Here is a 22,075-nt window from a genome sequence, read left to right as displayed (position 1 = left end):
CGCAGTGGTGGAGGTTCACACCAGGGATAAGCTGGGGCTTGTGTCAAGAGAGCAGTGCCCAACAAGCAGGGGACTCGGGGACCAACGTGTTCAGACAATATTTCTTGATGTCTGAGATGCAGATTATGGCTTTGACTTTTAAATAGAGGTGCTAGCTCAAACTCAACCTAAACTTTGGATTTATGCACGTCCCTTCAAGATCTTATCATTATGTAATAGAAAACAAGGAGACTTTAGAAATCTGCCCTATGTAGTGCTTGGAAATGGGAAGATCTGTCCAAGTGGCCCTGGATGAAGAGGTCTGCGGATGCCTCATGCTCTCTGAGTCCTTCCAGCTCTACTAGTTTGTTTGCAAGGGCCCAGTTGCGGGTGTTCTGTGGGGGAAAGTCAGGACAGGGCCACAACCAGGGTTGATTGCATGCCTGCATGTGGATATGCTGGGCGTTTCATGGGCGTTAACTGCATACATTACATTATATGGACTATCTGCCAACTGAGGCTCAGGGAAGTTAAAAATAGAGAACTAATAGAAATATCCAGAAGCCAAACTCAGGACTCTCCGACCCCAAATTCCTGTGGATGTTCAACTTTAGGCTGAAATCTGGAGTCTGAGGAGGTGTTGGCCATACAAGATCTGGGGCATTTGGGGAAGATCTGTGGTAGGTTGAATAATGGCCTCCTAAGGTGTCCGGGTCCTAATCTCTGGAACCTGGGACTGTGACTTTATATGGCCAGAGGGACTTTGGCAATGTGATTAAATTGAGATTCTTAACATGGGGGTGGATTACCCTGGATTATCCACATGGGCCCTGTGTAATCACACATGTCCTTAGATGAGGGAGGCAGAGGGAGATATGACTCCGGAAGTAGATGTGGATGATGGGTGGGGGAGAAAGGAGATAGGAAGCAAGGCTTCCCTGTGGCCACAAGCCAGAGGCTCTCACCGGGTTTACCCACTGATCACTCACCTCCTCATTCACTGCCTGCTTCGCCAGCTTTATCAGTCATTACTCATTCCATTCATGTGTTCATTCTGAGCCAGACTCAGAGCTAGGCACTGAGTGGGTGAGAAAGCACTGCTCTTGCTCTCAGAGATCTCTGAGGCATGAAGGTATGTAAGGGATCCAGGGCCTCCAGGAGCCCAGAGGAGGGAGCAATCAGAGGCTTCATAGAAGAGGTGCTGTTTGAGCTAGACTTGAAAGGCGCATTCATTTCATTCATTCATTCATTCAGTGCAAGCCAAAAACATACTGAGTGCCAGCCATGTGCAGACACTGTTCTAGGTGCTGGGGATGCACTGGGGAGATGACGAGGTTCTCATCCTCCTGGGGCTTCTAGACAAGGGGACTGAATTGACCAAGTGGAGATGAAGGTGTAGCCAGCTGCCAGTGTTCAGGCCAACAATACTTATCTGATAAGATTGTCGTTGAGAGCCACCAGGCTGGGGCCAGCCCTGGGGGCAACCATAACAGCTCCTCCCTCTGGCATTTATTGAGCACCTACTGCATGCCTGGTACTGTGCTTATGCTGTCCTGACTTCCTCATCCAGGCTCACAGCAGTCTTCCTCAGTGGGCATTCATACTAGCCTCTCTTTGCAGATAATGAAACTGATGTTTCATTATCTGAAGTTAAGCCACTTGAAACTTCTTTGCGCCTGTGTATGTACCCAGGACATTTTTCCGTCACTCTGTTATAGGCCCATGTCTATCCAATGCCCTCTCTGGAGGGCAGGAACCTTGTCTGAGAGTGGGAAGTGCTCAATACACGTTTGTGGAGGGGACCAGTGTGCTCCCTGGGCCCTGTTCTCAAGTCCTTCCTCCCCCCAGATCGCAGGTGTCTGGCCCCCCACCTTGGAGCACTGCGCTGTTCCTCCTCTGAGTGCAGGGCCAGGCTGGTAACAGCGGAGCAGTGCCCTGCCAGGGAGGAGGAGTGCTAGCGGGGATGGAAGCTTCCGTGTGGAATCTCAGGCATCAGGGAGGGGAGAATATTTTAAGCTCCTCCTGTCTGCTTCCAGCTGCTGTCCCCATAGAATTGGTTTCAATAAGAGGATACACAGGTCATAGGAGTTGGACCTGAGATTTTCTATTTCCCTGTTTCTGTGAGTTGCCCATGGACACCTGCCTGTATTAGTACCGACAAGTCTCCCAGGTCTTGGGGGAGGTTATTCAATGCTCCTGCTCTCGGCAAAGTCCCCCTCAATTTAGGCCTCATCTGGGTGGAGGATTCGGCACCCTTTCTCAATGGGCCCCAGTTACTTTAAACATAAGAGAAAAATCAAGAGCAACAGGGCTTGAAACCATGCCCCCTTCCTGTAGTCAAGGGATTTAGAACCCAGAGGGCAAGGACCAGCTGTCTCCATTCACGGCAGTCACAACAAGATCAGCTTTAACCTGAGTGTGACATTCCTCCTCCCAGCCCAGATGAAGTTAGTGTCACGCTTGGGGTGATGGCCCGAGGGCCTGGGAACAGAAGCTCCAGCTGCCTCTCTGCCAGCCATATTGCTGTGTGGCCCCCAGCAGGCCTCTTCCTCCTTCTGAGCCTCACTTCCTCTCAGAATGGAGAGACTGCAGACACAAGCTTCTCTCAGGGCCAGGGAGGTGGGGGCGGCAGACAGGGAGGTTGTGCTGAGGCTGGGGGCCAGTATTCCCGGTCCATGAGGGTTCAAGTTTCTGGAGATTCGGATTTTTCAAGAGAAACCAGGATTTTGGATTTTTTTGTTAATGTTAAAATCTTATCATACTGACTTTTGTCGTGTTAATAAAGCATCATTTTATTAACGTGTTACATTCCTGCCTAAAAAGATGTTCACATTGAAAGTGTACAGCTGGCCTGAACTGTGGTGGTGCAGTGGATCAGGCGTCAACCTGGAATGCTGAGGTCACCAGTTCAAGACCCTGGGCTTGCCTGGTCGGGGCACGTGTGGGAGTTGATGCTTCCTGCTTCTCGCCCCCCTTCTCTCTCTCTCTCTCTCTCTCTCTCTCTCTCTCTCTCTTCTCTAAACTGAATAAAGAAATAAATAAATTTTAAAAAAAGAAAAGAAAGTGTACAGCTGGATGGGTTGTTGTAAATGAAACACAATAAAAAAACAGCAACCCAAAAAACAGAGCGTGCCTGGTCTCCGGACCTCCCTCCCCCATCCTATCCCTCGAGGTGACCACTGTCTCAGCCTGGATGCCTGCTTTGCTGGTTTGTATCAATAGTTCACCTACAGGATGGTTTTGGTGTCTGACTTCTTTATCACCACATTACATCTTGGGGACAAGTTTTTAATCATTCACTCTCAACTTCTGTACAGAATTTTATGGTGTGAACCTACCACAATTTGTTTAACTGCTCTACCATGATGGGCATTGGGGTGGCTTCTTGTGTGGACTATTCTGAATAGAATATGAACATTCTAGAATACGCCTTTGGTGAATACATAAATACATTCCTACCCACTCTATCCCAGAAGTGGAATTGCTGGGTCAAAAGAAGGCAGGCGTCCAGAGAAAGGTGAATTTTATCTGAAATCTTCCTAGTTTATAGTGACAGAAAACAATGGATATTTGTTTAAACAAGGATTCAGCCAAGATAACATTCTGCAGGCAGATTAGGCTGGCTGGCGGCATCTCCAACCTCTGGTCTGGACGGGACTTAACATTCTCTATTAGCCTCAGAGCCTACCTACAATTAGCTTCGTGTGTGTTTTGTCTTCTTAAATTTTTATTACTTTTTCATTATAGAAATTTTTTTTAAATTTTATTTTATTTTTAATTTTTTTTTATTTATTCATTTTAGAGAGGAGAGGGAGAGACAGAGAGAGAGAGAGAGAGAGGAGAGACAGAGAGAGAAAAGGGGGGGAGGAGCTGGAAGCATCAACTCCCATATGTGCCTTGACCAGGCAAGCCCAGGGTTTCGAACCGATATTACTTTTTCATTATAAAAGAACTATAATCACATTATAGAAAATTCAGGGCCCCGCTGGTTATCCCAATTGGTAAAGAGCGTTGTCCCAAAACAACAAGGTTGAAAGTTCAATCCCCAGTCATGGGAAGCAACCAATGAAAGCATGACTGAGTGTAACAACACATGGATGTTTCCCTTGCCCCTCCCCCTTTCTCCCTTCTTCTCTCTGTCTCTCTAAAAATTAATCAATCAATAAAAAAAATTAAGCCCTGGCGGGATAGCTTGGTTGGTTGAAGCATCATCCTGGAGCACAGAGGTTGCCGATTTGATCCCCGGTCAGGGCACATACAGGAGCAGCTCGATGTTCCTGTCTCTCTCTCTCTCTCTGCATCTCTTGCTCTAAAAAAAAAAAATAAAGTCAGAAAATGGAGAGAAGAAAAAAATCATTGGTTTAGCCCCTAACACAAATACGGCAAATCGTGTCATAGCGCTTTTTCCTGTGTATTTTCTTTTCTACAAATTCGCAATATTGCTCTGTATAAATGATATATTTTGCCTCTTTGACTTAATCACAAGCACTTACATGTAATTGCACAGTATTCCTATCCAACTATGATCGGTTTTTGATTTGTTTAATTTTCTGGGTGGAGAGGAAACAAGTCCTATTTATTTTTAAATTTATTATTACATCTATAAATAAAAATAAACGGCTGGCATGTTTTTTTCTTTTATGATAATAAGGCTTTATTGGAGGTGCATGAGAAAGTGGTTTTATAGGAGCATGACGTCTGCAGCCACACGACTCAGGTTCAGAACCCGGCTGTACGGATTCCCTATTCTGTGCCCTCCCCAGGCCTCAGTTTGCTTTATCTGGGAAACGGGAATAAAAAACAACACCTGCCTTCCTAGGTGGCTGTGAGAATTAAATGAGGTGATAGAGGGAATGTGCTTAGAACAGGGCTTGGCATTTTGCAGACATGTTATAAAGACTAGCTATTCATTCTTAGCTACAGCGGTAACTATTTTTATTTTTCTCTTTTTTTTTTTTTCCTGAAGCTGGAAACGGGTAGAGACAGTCAGACAGACTCCCGCATGCGCCCGACCGGGATCCACCCGGCATGCCCACCAGGGGTGACGCTCTGCCCACCAGGGGGTGATGCTCTGCCCCTCTGGGGCGTCGCTGGGTCGCGACCAGAGCCACTCTAGCGCCTGGGGCGGAGGCCAAGGAGCCATCCCCAGCGCCCGGGCCATCTTTGCTCCAATGGAGCCTTGGCTGCGGGTGGGGAAGAGAGAGACAGAGTGGAAGGGGGGGGGTGAAGAAGCAAATGGGCGCTTCTCCTATGTGCCCTGGCCGGGAATCGAACCCGGGTCCCCCGCATGCCAGGCCGACGCTCTACCGCTGAGCCAACCGGCCAGGGCCTATTTTTCTCTTTTTAAAAGTGACACTTGTTCCTTACAGAAACTTCAGAATACTTAGAGACAACCCTTGTGAACATTTGTGGGTGTATTTTGCCAGTCTTGTATGAGCACTTACGTAAATGCATGTGTGTGTCCCCTTACTCAAGATGGTAACAGAGGGGCTGTTTTGTAAACTGTTTCTCAGTGACCCCAACAGTTCTCTCTAAGTCACTGATGGGACACAATCCTCTGTGGGTCTCTCAGGTTTCTGTATGTCTTATAGCAGAAGAATTGACAGTCTTTTCAAGGATGCTTGTATAGCAAACAGCCTTGGCGGTTAGATAGGCGTCTTTCTCCAAACTAAAGGGCAAGTTCGCTTTCTGCCTCATGTAATACAGAGCCTCCCTCCAGGACAAAGGTCAGGCAGGCTTGCTGCCCAGCAGAAGAGATGTGAGTTCCCCAAACTCAGCGTTCCTCCGTGGGGAGGAGCATGCTGTGTGTGTGACATCTAGAGGCAGTTAAGGTTGGTTGAGGCCCCAGGCGCAGAAGAAAATATTGGGCCCCCTACATTAGAAAAAAATGTGGCCTGACCTGTGGTGGCACAATAGATCAAGCATTGACCTGGAACTCTGAGGTCACCAGTTCGAAACTCTATGCTGCTTGGTCAAGGCACATATGGGAATTGATGCTTCCTGCTCCTCCCCCCTCCCTCTCTTCTCTAAAATGAATAAATAAAAATAATTTTTAAAAAAGAAAAAAAATGTAAAGTTGGGGTTTTGCAGGGCCCTTCAGAAGTTAGGGCCCAGGGCATATGCCTGGTGCGCCCACTGTTAAATTCTCTGGCCTGACCAGGCGGTGGCACAGTGGATAGAGCATCGGACTGGGATGTGGAGGACCCAGGTTCGAGATCCCGAGGTCACCAGCTTGAGCGTGGGCTCATCTGGTTTGAGCACAGCTCACCAGCTTGGACCCAAGGTCACTGGCTTGAGCAAGGGGTTACTCGGTCTGCTGAAGGCCCACAGTCAAGGCACATATGAGAAAGCAATCAATGAACAACTAAGGTGTCGCAACAAAAAACTAATGATTGATGCTTCTCATCTCTCTCTGTTCCTGTCTGTCCCTATCTATCCCTCTCTCTGACTCTCTCTCTGTCTCTGTAAGAAAAAAAAAAAAGAAAAATCTTCCTCTGGTGACATTCACATGGACTCCTTCACATTGCCCCCTGGGATCTGGGGCAAGGGCAACAGATGCAAACCTAAAATTCACACTGCCTGCTGTGCTGTGAGTAGTAAAGTCCTTTGTCTCTGGCCCAGGAGTGTTGTGTCTTCTGCCAGCGGCCTTGGAACATGCTGGCTAGCTCGTTGGCTTGCACGTAGGGCACAGTCTCTGCTCATTCACAGCCCTTGAGCCCCTTCACTAGTTTTCGCAGCATTATTTCCAGTGGCTGCACAGCTCTCCCTCATTTGGCTTTTCCATCACTCTTTGGACCAATTTTCCACTGTTGGGAACATAAGTTGTTTTCAATTTTTCACTATTTTAAACAATGCTACAATGAGCAGTATTGTTGTATGGGAACAGCAAGAAACAGACATCCTGCCACACAATCAAGAAGCCAAATTAAGGAGTCTTTAAAGCCGGCGTGACCACACGGAGACATAAGTCGTTCAAATCAAATGCGGCCCCGAACACGGTCTGGGGCTAGCTTTTAAAGACAAAATTACATCCTGATTGGGGAATGGGGAGGAGGGGAAGCATAGCAGTAGGATAAAGCAGTGAAACAAGCTTTCTTACAATGCTTATCTATAGGGATAATTTAGGGAGAAAGATTCTGAGAATATCTGCAACCTTGCAAAGCTAGCCCAAGGCCACAGTCTGGGAGGCCAGCCTCAAGGCCAGGAATAGGGAGTCTTTTTAGAAATGTAAGTCCTGCCTGACCGGGCAGTGGCGCAGTGGATAGAGTGTCGGTCTGGGATGCAGAGGACCCGGGTTCAAGACCCCGAGGTTGCCAGCTTGAGTGCGGGCTCATCTGGTTTGAGCAAAAGCTCACCAGCTTGGACCCAGGGTCACTGGCTTGAGCAAGGAGTTACTCAGTCTGCTGAAGGCCCGCAGTCAAGGCACATATGAGAAGGCAATCAATGAACACCTAAGGTGTCTCAACGAAAAACTAATGATTGATGCTTCTCATTTCTCTCCATTCCTGTCTGTCTGTCCCTATCTATCCCTCTCTCTGACTATCTCACTGTCACTGTAAAAAAAAAAAAAAAGAAAAGAAAGAAAAAGAAATTAGAAAAGTAAGTCCTGCCAAAAGTCTCTTTCTTTTAGAGAAAGTAAGTTCTGCCAAAAATTATTCATGCTAATTTTATATTTCAGTATAAGAGCTAAACTTTGCTCTCATGTGACTCTTTCCATACCACAAATCAGAAGTTCCCAGCAGCTGAGTGACAGGAATCCTAATATTGGCATGTAGGTATGCTCAGTGTCAACCGAGGCCCTGCTGTTCCTGAGCCCTGGAGTTTTCTCAATCACGAGATCCTGAGCTCTCTGAGAGTAGGGATATCCTTAGCATTGTCTCCCTAGTACTGGCACACAGTAGGTGCTCATCCAATGTTAGTTGAACTTGAATAGGGACCATAAATACTGGTACTCTCTCATCACTGTGGACTCCAAGAAATAGTCTGAGCATCACAAAAATCACATCTAGTGTAAGGGGATAGGCATGAGGCAAAGAAAACCTAGGACTTGGGTGTGACACTGGGGGAGAGTCCCAAGTCAGTTTCTTAACCCCCTAAATCATCCCCACTGGGAGCCCCTGGGAGAGGCGATTGTAATATTTCACTTTCTACTGTGAAGTGTACACATGTCAGGTGTTCAGCTCAACAAATTGCTCACACACTGCACACAGCCATGTGATCAGCCTTGAGATCAGGAAGCCCAACATTACCAGCCCCCCAGCCTCACCTCGTGGCCCCTGAGAGTGTCTTCCAGTGGTAAGCATCATCCTGACGTCTGCCAGCATCGATTCATGGTCCTGCGTTTATATATACATGAACCGCGTGTGATCTTTTGTGTCTGGCTCCTGTCATTGAGCATCATGCTTGTGAGATCCAGCTCTCTTGCTGTATGTAGTTGCAAGTCATTCATTCTTCTATGTGGTTGCCGTTACATGGATAGACCACATTTATTTAACCATTCTACTGTCTGTGGGCATTTGGGTAGTTTCCATTGTGAGGCTTATGCTAAGAACATCTAGCATAAGTTCTGACACGTGCACATGTTCCTGTTGGGTGTATACTGAGGAGTAGAATTGCTGGCTTGAGGTGTATGCCTATGTTCAGCTATATTTGATATTCCCAAATGGTGAGAAAACGTTTATCCAATGAATAACTTTCTTTACTCAAACAACCAGAGTGATGGATAAATCGAAATAATAACTACAGTCAGCAATCAGCCCTTGGCTCAGGTGGGCCTGTGCTTGGGATTTAATGCTCTGTGATAGCTCTTTAAATTCTCCATAATTTTGTGCCTGACCTGTGGTTGCGCAGTGGATAAAGCGTCGACCTGGAAATGCTGAGGTCGCCAGTTTGAAACCCTGGGCTTGCCTGGTCAAGGCACATATGGGAGTGGATGCTTCCAGCTCCTCCCCCCTTCTCTCTCTCTGTCTCTCTCTCCTCTCTCTCCCTCTCTGTCTCTCTCTCTCCCCCCTCTCTCTCTTCTCTAAAAATGAATAAATAAAATAAAAAAAAATTAAAACAAACAAAAAAATAAATTCTCCATAATTTTATCTTTACACCCGTGTTTTGCAAGGGAAGTGTGATGGGACAACAGAGCATGCGCCGGGAGCTTGGCGGTCCTGTGTGCTTCTACCTTCCTGCCTCCCTGCCTCCCAGAGCAGGTCGCAACCACCTGCTCTTGTGCCAACCCCCTCACCCCAACCTCCGCTGCTACTCACCACCCATTCATCCTGGGAACACCCTGCGCCCAAGGGAGCATGCCATTAAATAATAAAAACACCAGGGCAGCCTGACCAGGCGGTGGCGCAGTGGATAGAGTATCAGACTGGGATGCGGAGGACCCAGGTTCAAGATCCCAAGGTCGCCAGCTTGAGCGCGAGCTCATCTGGTTTGAGCAAAGCTTACCGGCTAGAGTCCAAGGTCACTGGCTCAAGCAAGGAGTCACTTGGTCTTCTGCAGCTCCCCAGTCAAGGCACATATGAGAAAGCAATCAATGAACAACTAAGGAGCCACAAGGAAGAATTGATGTTTCTCATCTCTCTCCCTTCCTGTCTGTATGTCCCTCTCTCTGACTCTCTCTGTCTCTGCCACAAAAAAATAAAAGACAACTTTAAAAAAAACCCACCATGGCAGATTGAGAGAGGGAAAGACAGACAGTCAGATAGAGAGGAGAGAGAGACTGCACATTTTCATTTTATCCTGGGCCCACAGATTAGGTGGCCGGCCTAATCTGTTAAGAGTTTATCCCGCACTCACTGTGGCCACACTCACTGCCAAGTGTTTCACACATGTGATCACACTTAACCTCTCGCCACCCCTGTGATATCAGCATTACTGTCATCACCTTGCTTGGGCAGACAAAGGAGCCGGAGGCAGGAGGCTGGGAAGTGACCCTCCCATGTGGTAGTTGGGAAGTGAGCATCGGGCAGATTTGAATGAAGGCTGTCCCCAAAGCCCATGCCCATTCTCCCCTTACGGGACCAGCCTCCCTGCAGTTCCAGGCCCCTCCGGCAGGGAGGGTAAGCCCATCAAGGCGAAGCAAAGAGCCTCCTGGAGAAGGGACCCCGCAGCCAAAGACGTCAGTCAGGGCGGCATCAGCAGGAGGCTTAGCTGGAGCTTACGACAGGGGGGTTGGCAGTCCCCTGGGGCTGGTAAGGGGATAAGTCAGGGGACAGCAGCTTGAAGGGGCCCAAGAAGGCTCCTGCAGTGTGCAGTGAGCATGGGCCATGGCCGTTTCAGAGCGCGGATGGCTTTATGAAATGGTCATGAGGTCGTGATTCATAATGCATGAGAGGTCAGGTGGGGTGCCCCGCCGGACATAGGGTCTTTGTTCCCGGTGGGGACTGCGGGAGCACTTTCCTCGCAATCAGCTCAGAGAGGAAGGAAGCCAAGAAGATTTATTTCCCAGAGTCTAATCCGCTTCCTTTGGAGAGGCTGCTATCTGTCCTGCACAGAGCTCTACCCACCAGAGAATGCTTTGTATTGAGTATCTAAGGGTCAGACTTGGAAGGGTCAAAGATATATAGCTTGCTCACAGCGTCTTAGAGAATCCACATTCCATTGTGTGTGTGTGTGTGTGTGTGTGTGTGTGTGTGTACACGCATGCGCGTGCGCACAAAGCTTCTTTCCAGGCCAGCCGTTTTCACTGATATCTGCATTGTTCACCTCCCAGCCTCTGTGAGGTTTTGTTAGTTTGGTTGGTCTGGTTTGTTTTTAAACAGAAAAAAAAAAGAAAATGATGAGAGCAGATGGAGTTTTCGCCAGATTAATAGCTTGGCTGGAAATGGACCGAAGGTCAAAGGTCAATTTATCAATCACCAAACCTGTTTGAGGACCCCCTTCTTCGAATGGGGGCTCACGGGGGAGTGAGCACAACATGGTGACATGGTTAGCAGTCCGCCCCGGGGCCAGGCCGCTGCAGCTGGGGTGGTTGAATGGGTTTCACAGGAAGCTTCTCAGCAGGCTTGTTTTGTTGCCAACTGCTGACTCTGTTTTCTGCTTTCATATGGAAGCTGTGTTGGTACGAAGGGATCCTGTGCCTGTAGCCGAAACCGATTGCATCAGAGCTGGATGCCCAATCCAAGCCGGACCAGCCAGCGTCCCTGTCCTATGAACTTGTCGTCGGGACTGATTCTGGAGCAGAGGAGGTCAGAGCTTGGGTGGGGCTGGTCCATCCATGTTGCCTCTCACTCAGAGCCAGCAAGAGAAAGAGAGAGAGAGAGAGAGAGAGAGAGAGAGGGAGAGAGAGAGAGAGAGAGAGCGCGCAACGCAGCCTGAGCTCCTTTTTGGTCCTCTAGGCCCAGCTTCTGGCCCAGTGGTGCCTGTCCACATTCTCTATGCAGAACCAGCTGAGTAATGTGTGGGGCTTTTGTGCGAAAGGAGACCATGGGTCCCCTTGTTCAAACATTTTTAGAAATTTCTAGGTGGTGACAGCAGAGCATGAAACCAAGTGGGGTCCCCTTTCAAGCCAGCAGCCTGTGCCACTACCTAGGTTGTGCGCCCACGGACCTGGCTCCGGGTTTGGGGGCCCTGCAGCCGAGGAAGCTTGTGTGAGACAGACTGTTTGGAAAGGTGGCCTTCCCACTTGAAGGAAAAGTTTTTCACAGTTTTTCCTAGAACTGCATCCAAGGGGCCAGCCACAGGCCAGTAAAACTTAGAGGAAAGAAGAAGTCCAGGACGACCGAAGAAAGTGAGAGAAAAGGGCATTCCCAGTGCAGAGAGCCCTGGGGAGGGGTGGGAGCTGGGAGCAAACTCCTTTGGAGGCGGTGCTGCGGGGACGAGTGCAGACAGAGTGGGAGGAACGCTCCAGGGTGGAGCAGTGCAGCCCAAGAACTCCAAAGGGGCCTAACCCAAGTGCTACGAGGGAGGAAGGGAGCCTGGACCAAATCAGAACAAAGAGAAAAACCTTTCTCTTCACCCCCAGGGCCTCATCAGCAAAACAAAGGAGAAGGCTAAAAAATCTTTATTGTTATGTTTGATTGTGCAATTCACTGAATGCTATTCTCATTCTCCATTGTGAGGTCAAAGATTCCCATGCAATCCTTTATAAAGTTTCCAGTTACCAGAAGAAGAAATATCACGCCTCACTCTCCAAATTGGATCAAGCCCATCGGTGTGTGGCAGTACAGCTGTCAGGGCTTGACTGGACGGGAGAGGTCGGCAGTGTCCACAGAGGCTCCCATAGCTGGCTGGTCGGCTGCCTGGGGAGCATCTCACATTCCAGGCTCTGTGTTGGGGACGGAAGGGGCGTGAAGCAGGCGGGGGGTTGGCTGACGAGAACCATACCAAACCTATAAAGCCTGTGATATATCACTCCCTTTGTTGCCATCAGTCCTGCCTGTGTGTAAAGCCAGTAGGCAGGGCTACTATCACAGCAGCCACCTGGCCCATGCAGGTTCGCATTGGATTCAGACAGTCGGTAAAGAAACAAAGGAGCCAAAAACTGATGAGCCGAGCCAACATCTTTAATCCTAGCTTGCACCCGGCGGGCAAGTAAAAACATACACTGGGCTCCAAAACCCACTCACATTCAGTGCTCACAAAGCTACTGACTTATCCGAGTATCCTAGAATCAAAGGTTTCTAGCTCACCAGACTTATTCACCTCTGTTCCCCATCTCCTTCCTTCTCCCTGCACAAACTGCACAAACTGGCTTCTCACTCAACACTCTGCCATCTTGGCTGCTTCTCCTGGCCTACTCCACGTGGCCTTTCTCTGCTCTCTGCTCTCTCCTCTCTGCTAATCTCAGGAACCAAGAGAGCAAACTCCCGCTCTGCCCCTATTTTATAGTGTAGAAATCCAAACCTTTAATCCAATATACAAAATAGGGAAGTCTCTAATACAAAGTCACTTATCTGGGGCATGATGGGATTGTACCACCCCACATCAAAAAGGGTGGGAAAGGCTTAATCCCAAAACCAAACCCCAGGCTACAAGGATTCTGCCTGCCTTTAGCCCACCCTAACACACATTAATATCACCTGGGCAACGGCCTCCATGTGAGCAGCGCCATCTTTAACAAAGTGAGCATAATACATTTTATCCGCCCAACACCATGCATCAATAAATTCCTGTTGAGAGCTGTCTTGTAATACTTTGGAATCCACTGAGTTAAATGTTAAGGAAATTGTGAGGGGTCTTTCACATCCAGTTTCACTGTGTCTGTTGCATTTTCCTAACTTATGGCCCCGTGAATCCAGCTGGGAGAGGAAATAAGTGAGCGGTGTGATGCCCTGAGTGTCATGGTTAGGAGATCAGGCTAGGTGGAGGGCTGGATGTCAATCACAGCATCTCACTTACGGGCTGTGCGACCTTGGTGAGTTACCTATCCTTTCCAATCCTCAGTTTTCCTCAGCTGTAACACGGGAATAATATTTCCTATCTGTAAAGCCAGCAGCCAGGGCCAGGGCTACCATCACAGCAGCCGCCTGGCCCATGCAGGTTCGCATTGGATTCGGACAGTCGGAAAAGAAACAATGGAGCCAAAAACTGGTGGGCCATAGTCTTTAATCCTAGCTTGCACCCGGCGAGCAAGTAAAAACACACACTGGGCTCCAAAACCCACTCACATTCAGTGCTCACAAAGCTACTGACTTATCCGAGTTTCCTAGAATCAAAGGTTTCTAGCTCACCAAACTTATTCACCTCTGTTCCCCATCTCCTTCCTTCTCCAGCATCAAACTGCACAAACTGGCATTTCACTCAACACCCCGCCATCTTGGCTGCTTCTCCTGGCCACATGGCTTCTTTCTGCTCTCTGCTCTGCTTTCTCCTCTAATGATAATCTCAGGAACCAAGAGCGCAAGCTCCTGCTCTGTCCCCATTTTATAGTGTAGAAATCCAAACCTTTAATCCAATATACAAAATAGGGAAGTCTCTAATACAAAGTCACTTCTCTGAGGCATGATGGGATTGTACCACCCCACATCAAAACGGGTGGGAAAGGCTTACTCCCAAAACCAAGCCCCAGGCTACAGGGATTCTGCCTGCCCACAGAGACACATATTAATATCACCTGGGCAATGGCCTCCACGTGGGCAGCGCCACTTTAACAAAGTGAGCATAATACATTTTATCTGCCCAACACTATCCCACGGGTTTCCATAAGGATTATAAAAAGTTACCCGGCATGTAGTAATGAAAAGTTATTGTCATTGTTATTTTATGCTGATTCTTAAGAAATACTAACACCTTCTTCTCTGTGTGTTCTCTAGATCAATGGTCCCCAACCCCCGGGCCGTGGACCAGCACCGGTCCGTGGGCCATTTGGTACTGGTCCACAGAGAAAGAATAAATAACTTACATTATTTCCGTTTTATTTATATTTAAGTCTGAACAATGTTTTATTTTTTAAAAATGACCAGATTCCTTCTGTTACATCCGTCTAAGACTCACTGTTGACACTTGTCTCGGTCACGTGATACATTTATCCCTCCCACCCTAAAGGCCGGTCCATGAAAATATTTTCTAACCTTAAACGGGTCCATGGCCCAAAAAGGTTGGGGACCACTGCCCTAGGCCATCCATTCCAGAATCTCACATGGGGTTGACAGGGGGCAATTTGTGGACGTGCTAGCAGGGGCAGGTTATGGGTGTGTGTATAGGTGTAAAAAAAAAGAGTTAGCATGGTGACCCGAGAGACTCTCTGTAAAGCCAGTCGGCAGGGCCAGAGCCACCATCAGAGCAGCCCAGCCCATGCAGGTTCGCATTGGATTCGGACAGTCGGTAAAGAAACCATGGAGCCAAAAACTGGTGGGCTGTCATCTTTAATTCTAGCTTGCACCCGGCGGGCAAGTAAAAAACATACACTGGGCTCCAAAAGCCAGTCACATTCAGTGCTCACAAAGCTACTGACTTATCCAAGTTTCCTAGAATCAAAGGTTTCTAGCTCACCAGATGTTCCCCATCTCCTTCCTTATCCCAGATACAAACTCTACACAAACTGGCATCTCACTCAGCACTCTGCCATCTTAGCTGCTTTTCCTGGCCTCCTCCACATGGCCTCCTTCCGCTGCTGGCTCTATTCTCTCCTCTAATCATCCCAGGAACCAAGAGAACAAACTCCCGTTTTGCCCCCACTTTATACTGTAGCTTCACAACCTCTAATCCAATATACAAAGTAGGGAAGTCTCTAATACAAAGTCACTTTCTGAGGCATGATTGGATTGTACCACCCCACATCAAAAAGGGTAGGAAAGGCTTAATCCCAAAACCAAGCCCCAGGCTACAAGAATTCTGCCTGCCTTTAGCCCACCCCAACACACATTAATATCACCTGGGTGACGGCCTCCTCGTGTTATCTTTAACAAAGTGAGCATAATACATTTTATCTGCCCAACACTCTCCTTAGGAAGGCTGCTTATAAGGCTGGCCATTGGCTGGCATCTGGGAACCAGGCACTTGAACGGTTTCCTGCATTCCCTAACTGATAAGGAAGTTTTATTATTGTACCGAATCTGTTTGCACAAACAATATGGTTTATGCTGAACACCTGTTTTCCTTATGGGACCCTGGAATTTTTGGTTCATGCCAGGCAGAGGATGCCTATGTGTCCAGGCCCCAGGAAAACCCTGGACCTGGAGTCTAATGGGCTTCCTGGGCAGGAAGGTTGCTGGCATGTTGCTGTGGGAAGGGGGTGCTCTGTATCACCCCTCAGGGAAGAGAGAGAGAAGGGAAGCCTGGGCATGGATTCCTCCAGGCCAGTGGTTTTTATCTGCCAGTCCGCAGACAGGTGCCAGTCAGCCAGAAACTCCGTGCCAGTCCGTGAGAGAGTTAACTACCCTGATGTTACAGGAAGATACAGTATAGAGTCTATAATCATTGAAAAACACTGCTAGACTCCATGTTGCAGTCGGCGGGGTTGCTATAAGGAAATACCATAGACTGAGAGGCTTAAACAACAGACATTTATTTCCCACCGTTCTGGGGGCTGGAAATACAAGATCAAGGTGCCAGCAGGTTTGGTCTCGGTGAAGGCCTTTTTCCTGCCACGTAGACAGTCACCTTCTCCCTGTGTCCCCACATGGAGGAGCCAGGGAGCTGTCGTCTGTTCTCATGAGGACACTATCTCATCATGGGATCCCTGCCCTTCTGACTTACTCCAACTCCAAATGCCATCAGATGATGGGGCAGGACTTCAACACATGAATCTGGAGGGGAGGTGACTTTCAGCTGGTAACACTTCACCTGAGTTTTCCCCTATGGGGAGGCTGTGTATCCTGACTCTACCGCTGGAATAAATCTTAGCCATGAATACAACGACATGCTGAAAATATGAATCCTTTTAGGGAATCTGTGAATGTGGGGGTTGTCTTGGGGACCCCCCGACATAATATATGAGTGTGTGTGATTTCTTGCTTTTCGTTTCTTAGGGTAGTTACCCGTATGTTGTTTTCATAAAGAACAAATGAATACGCTGCATAATGTTGTTGCATGAATGTGAAGCCTTGGTGTTATTTCAGTAATAAGATCCCATTCTTTGTGCAGCATCCGCAGTGACAGTTTCCAGCAGCTACTCAGCTGTGTGGCTTCCTTCCCGCTCCTGGCCCCAGACCCCAACATCCCTCCCCACGATGATGAGATTGTCGGAACCCACCCCTGCCTCTCCGCCTGGTGGCCGTAGTAGGCAGGAAATGGCTGGGGTGTCCTGGAGAAAGGCCACCACACTGGGAGGGAACTGAGAATGTGTGCAGGAAAGGCTAGAACTCCCAAATATAGAGGAGAGTTTGAGCAGCTCAGGAAGGCGCTTCCAGAAATGGTACTGAGATCTTCAGCCACTACCGGGGAATTCCGCTCAGTAATGCTGAGAGGACTGGCCATTCTTTTCAGAAAGGTCACCGCCCTGTGTCACATTCACTGCCCCAGTGATTGTCCTAGTTACGCTCATGAATGAGAGCATCAGAATGGGGTGATTTCAGCAAGCAGACTGGACAAAAGGACACTTTGCCAAAAATGCAAATCCAGCAACCAGATTGCCCATAAATTTGCAAGTTGGTAACATTCTGAGTTTCTTTGTTCATGTTCTGGCTTGTCGGCTTGGGGAGCATGTTTGTCCAGCGTTTCCAGGACTGGCAGGGTGGGGGGCTGCATTCCCATGGGACGGTGTGCCTCACCCAGCCTGTGGAAGCCGGGGATGGACGAGTGAATGGACGAGAGCAGGAGCTGCTGTGGCTGTTAGGAGAGCAGCCTAGGACCCTAAAGGGCAGGGGGTCGCCTGACCTGTGGTGGCGCAGTGGATAAAGCATCAACCTGGAAACGCTGAGGTTGCTGATTCAAAACCCTGGGCTTGCCTGGTCAAGGCGCATATGAGAGTTGATGCTTCCTGCTCCTCCCCCCTTCTCTCTCTCTCTTCTCTCTCTATGATGAGTAAATAAAATCTTAAAAAAAAAAAAAAGACTTCATACCTAGATTAGGAATTTAAAAAAAAAAAAAAAAAAAAAAGGGCAGGGGGTCGGATGAAAAAGGAGAGGCGTAGTGGTTAGAACCGGGCTGGGGTGTCCGACTTGATCCCACAGCCTGCATTGACAACGGTGAGCTTGGGGCCTCTCTGAGCATTTGCTTCCTCATCTGGAACAGTTTCTACCCCAGCAGTCACTGTGAGGATGACGGGAGATTGTGCGGACCAAGTGCAGGCACTGTTGTTAACAACCAGCTCCTCAGGGCCCGTCATGATCAAATGTCGAGGGGGTGGCATTTCTACCTTTCTGTGGGTGTGAAGAAGGACAGGGTAAGGATCTTTACCTAAGTCAATAATGTATGAGAAACTTTACGTTTTATTTACTCCAAACAAGAATCTTGCCTGACCTGTGGTGGCGCAGTGGATACAGCGTCGACCTGGAAATGCTGAGGTCGCCGGTTTGAAACCCTGGGGCTTGCCTGGTCAAGGCACATATGGGAGTTGATGCTTCCAGCTCCTCCCCCCCTTCTCTCTCTCTCTCTCTGTCTCTCCCTCTCCTCTCTAAAATGAATAAATAAATAAATAAAAAAGTTAAAAAAAAAAAAGAATCTTGTGAAGCAAAGCTTTGCAAACTTAAATGTGTGCACATACCTCCTAGGGATCTAGTTAAAATGTGGATTGTGATTCAGCAGGTCTGGGGGTGGGGCTGACATTCTGCATTTCTAACAGGCTCTTAGACCATGCTGATGCTGCTGGTCCATGAGTGCACTTTGAGTGACAACAAATTAGGCAAGTCTTACTGTGCCCATTTCACAGGTGAGGAAACTGAGGTTCAGGGAGGAAACCCAAGTGTTCCTGACTCTAAAACCTGTGTTCCTTCTCTCATGCTATGAAAGGTTTCTCAGTGGCTGGATGACACTCTGGGTGCCATGGGACAGGAAGGGAAATCAGACGGGGTGGGCAGCATGGATCCGAGGAAAAGAGAAGGAAGGAGGGGCACATATTAGAACATTAGTGAAGCGATTCAGGTGGGAGGACATGGAGTCCTAGAAATAGAGTGTGTCAATAGAAGGGTGACGGATAAAGTGAAGTATCTTTTGCACAGAATGTTACATTTAAAAAAAATTTTTATTTATTTATTCATTTTAGAGAGGAGAGGTAGAGACAGAGAGAGAAAGAGAGAGAGAGAGAGAGAGAGAGAGAGAGAGAGAGAGAGAAGTGGGGGAGGAGCAGGAAGCATCAACTCCCATATGTGCCTTGACCAGGCAAGCCCAGGGTTTCGAACTGGCGACCTCAGCATTTCCAGGTCGACGCTTTATCCACTGCACCACCACAGGTCAGGCCCAGAATGTTACGGTTTTAGTAACACACATACAATGTGCACATAATCTGTCCACTCATTTTCTTTGCTGCACAGCCTGGCATAGGGATTGGTGACTCTGAAGGCCAGCTGAGCTGCTCTTTCCACAATGGCTTGTGGTTCTATGAGGAGCCGTTGTGCGCAGTCTCCGCATAGTAAGACCTGTTGAACATCAGCAGCACTTCAAGTTTCTTGACATTGTGGACCAGGCATTTCCGAAAACCCCTGGGCAGCAGGTGCTTTGTTCTCTTGCTGCTCCCATAACCAGCGTCGGGCATCCAGATCTGGGCCCTTGAATCTTCTCCGTACCCTATTGACGTGTCTCTGGGTTTCAGCCAGTTATGCTTAATTTTGACATATTGGTCTGATTGGTGCTGAATGAACTTCTTGGTCCTCTTCCCCCCCCCCCCCCTTGTGGGAGAGACAGAAAGAGTCAGAGAGAGGGACAGATAGAGACAGACAGACAGGAAGGGAGAGAGATGAGAAACATCAATTCTTCATTGCGGTTCCTTAGTTGTTCATTGATTGATTTCTCATATGTGCCTTGACCGGGGGGCTATAGCAGACCGAGTGACCTCTTGCTCGAGCCAGCAACCTTGGGCTCAAGCTGGCAACCTCATCTTGTTCAAACCAGATGAGTTTGCACTCAAGCTGGTGACCTCGGGGTTTCGAAACTGGGTCCTCCACATCCCAGTCTGACGCTCTATCCACTGCGCCACAGCCTGGTCAGGCTTGGTCCTCTTTTTGACAATCTTAAGTTTCACAAAGGGTCTGAGGATGGCCATAGTGCTGGGTAGGGGATGCCTGCCGCCTCTGTAGGTATCTTCAAGGAAGAGCTATTGTGAAGCTTTGAAAGTAGAAACTGGAGTGTGTGAGTGAGGCGGCTTTTGGCCGACTCAGGGTGCAGGGAAGTCAGGAGCAGCGCGGCATCCAGGTCAGCTGTATTTTTATCAGTCAAGGTCAATAGGAAATGGCAGTGTACCTGGGGGGTTCCTCAAAGGGAATGTAGGCTTGGGCAGTGGAAGAAACCAAAATGGGATGGAGAAGCCCCCACAGGCTGCATCAGGGAGCCATCACAACCCCTAGCCTGAGTTGGCGAGAGGGGAGAATCTACCAGCACTGCAGCATTGGAGAGAGGTTGACCAACAGGAGCTGTGGCCATGACCAGAGAGTGAAGCCACTGCCAAGGCAAGCCCAGGGTGGACAGAGCATAAATACCCTGGCTTCTCTCTCCTCCCAGCCTCTTATCACCTGCTTGTGCTTCCCATTGGCCAAATAAATCTGAGGGAGCCTGAGGGATGAGCTCATGGGCCACAGGGCAGAGAGTGGACTTGGAGAAAAACCAGCATGTCCTTGAATCCCAGATCTGCTGCTTACTAGATGGGTGGTCTTGGGCCAGAGCATTATCATCTCTGAGACTTGCTTTTCATGACTGTTAAGTGGAATGTAAAATAGTACCTTTCCCATAGAGTTATTGTGAACATTAAAAAAGATTATGCAGCCCTGGTTGATTGGCTCAGTGGTCAAGCATCGGCCCAGCGTGTAGCTGTCCTGGGTTCAATTCCCTGTCAGGGCACACAGGAGAAGTGCCCATCTATTTCTCCACCCCTCACCCTCTCACTTTTTTCTCTCTCTTTCTCTCTCTCTCTCTCTCCTTCCCTCTCTCTTCCGCTCCTGCAGCCATGGCTCAATTGGAGTGAGTTGGCCCCAGGTGCTGAAGATAGCTCCATGGCCCCCACCTCAGATGCTAAGAAGAGGTTGGTTGCTGAGCAACAGAGCAATGGCCCAGATGGGCATAGCATCGCCCTCTAGTGGGCTTGCCAGGTGGATCCTGGTTGGGGTGCATGCAGGAGTCTGTCTCTCTGCCTCCCCTCCTCTCACTGAATTAAAAAAAAGATAATGTACATTTATGTCTCAGGAAAGAAGCTTTGGGAAAAGAAAAAAGTTTTCCTTCTGATGTTGAGAGCTTAAGACATAGTGGGCCAGCTGGAAGTGTCAGCAGTCCAAATTGGAGTCCTATTTTTCAAATAAAAAAGATCCCTAATATAGTCCTGACCTAGTCCTGAATCACTACCTCCATGTAGAAGCATAGCAACTATCTATATATTTTGATGGTTTATAAAGGGCAGAGACTATGAAAATGCTACTTTCTGTGGTTTTGGCTATATCTCATTTGATGACTATTGAGGAAATAATCAAATGTTTGCAGTGGACAGGAAACTGAAAAACTATACCTTGTTCCTGTCACTGTGCTCAGTGAAAGACTTCACCACATTCCCAGACGCACAAATCAGAACCTCAGGAAGCGTCCTTGACCCCACTTTTCACCCTTATGTCCAATTCGTCTCCAAGTCCTGTTGACTTTATAAAAGCAGCTCACTTCCATTTCTTGAACTCTAGTCCAAGCCCCCGCCATCCTTCATTAGGGTTCCATTCCTCCTATTGGTTATCCATGTAGCAGCTAGTGTCTCTGGAATTCCAAACTTAGCGTGTCATGTTCTGTTGAAAACTTTTGATGACTTCCCATTGCTCCAGAACGCTTGTCCTTCCAGGCCTCTCCTAAGCTGGTCTTGTTCATGTCTGTGGCCACCTGTCTGAACCTGCTCACTCAACTAACACTTGCTTCCTTTTAATTCCCCAGACCCAGCCCTCTCTTTGCCCTGAGCCTTCCTGCAGCCTGGACTGATTTTCTCTACTATCCATCCTCCTTCCCATCTCTCAGGTTGAATTCCCACTTCCTTATGGAAGCCCCCTGGACTCCCTGACCGGGCCCCATCCTCTGTTACATGTTCTCCTGGGCCTGTTGTGTCTTCCTTTACAGCACTTGTGTTTAAGTGATTGTATGCGTGATACGTGGTTTGGTGGTGTGTGGCCATTTAGAATGTTCTGGTGTCAGTAACTATGCCCACTGTTTGCCACTGCTTAGCATAGTGCCTGACGTATAGTAGGTGCTCCAAGAAACATTTGTTGACTGACTGATTGACTGACTGTGTGAATACACTCATGAATAAGTGAAACAGGCTTTCCAGGTGCCCCTTCAGTCTCCAGCTCCTAAATCTTAAAATTCCTTGTGTCAACCTACGGAAGAGCTGACACTAGTTTTCTCTTTAAGAGAGTTCATATCCAAGGCTTTGGTATTGAAATGGGAGAAATTACTCACAGACACAGTTGTGACTCCTTTATGACTTTTTAAAAAGTCATAACCATAAATCATAGGCCCCTGTGGACCACACATGGACGTTGCTAAGTCAGCTCGGGAGCTCCGGTTCAGGGGCTGCATTATCCCTTGCACATTCACTCCA

General features: G+C 48.3%; 1 protein-coding gene across 1 annotated transcript; it reads right to left on the bottom strand.

Annotated features, from left to right (window-relative positions):
- Window positions 1-17,494: 17,494 nt before the first annotated feature.
- LOC136381459 (large ribosomal subunit protein eL32-like) lies at window positions 17,495-19,579 on the bottom strand. The gene is given in 4 exon segments (XM_066350202.1): window positions 17,495-17,720; window positions 18,769-18,892; window positions 18,895-19,159; window positions 19,493-19,579. Coding segments are annotated over 4 exon segments (681 nt in total). The 5' UTR covers window positions 19,559-19,579.
- Between the last annotated feature and the right edge of the window lie 2,496 nt (window positions 19,580-22,075).

Source organism: Saccopteryx leptura, chromosome 9 (assembly GCF_036850995.1).
Source record: "Saccopteryx leptura isolate mSacLep1 chromosome 9, mSacLep1_pri_phased_curated, whole genome shotgun sequence".
NCBI lineage: Eukaryota > Metazoa > Chordata > Mammalia > Chiroptera > Emballonuridae > Saccopteryx > Saccopteryx leptura.
Note: the sequence above shows the minus strand (reverse complement) of the source record. Positions and strands in the feature narration are given on the sequence as shown.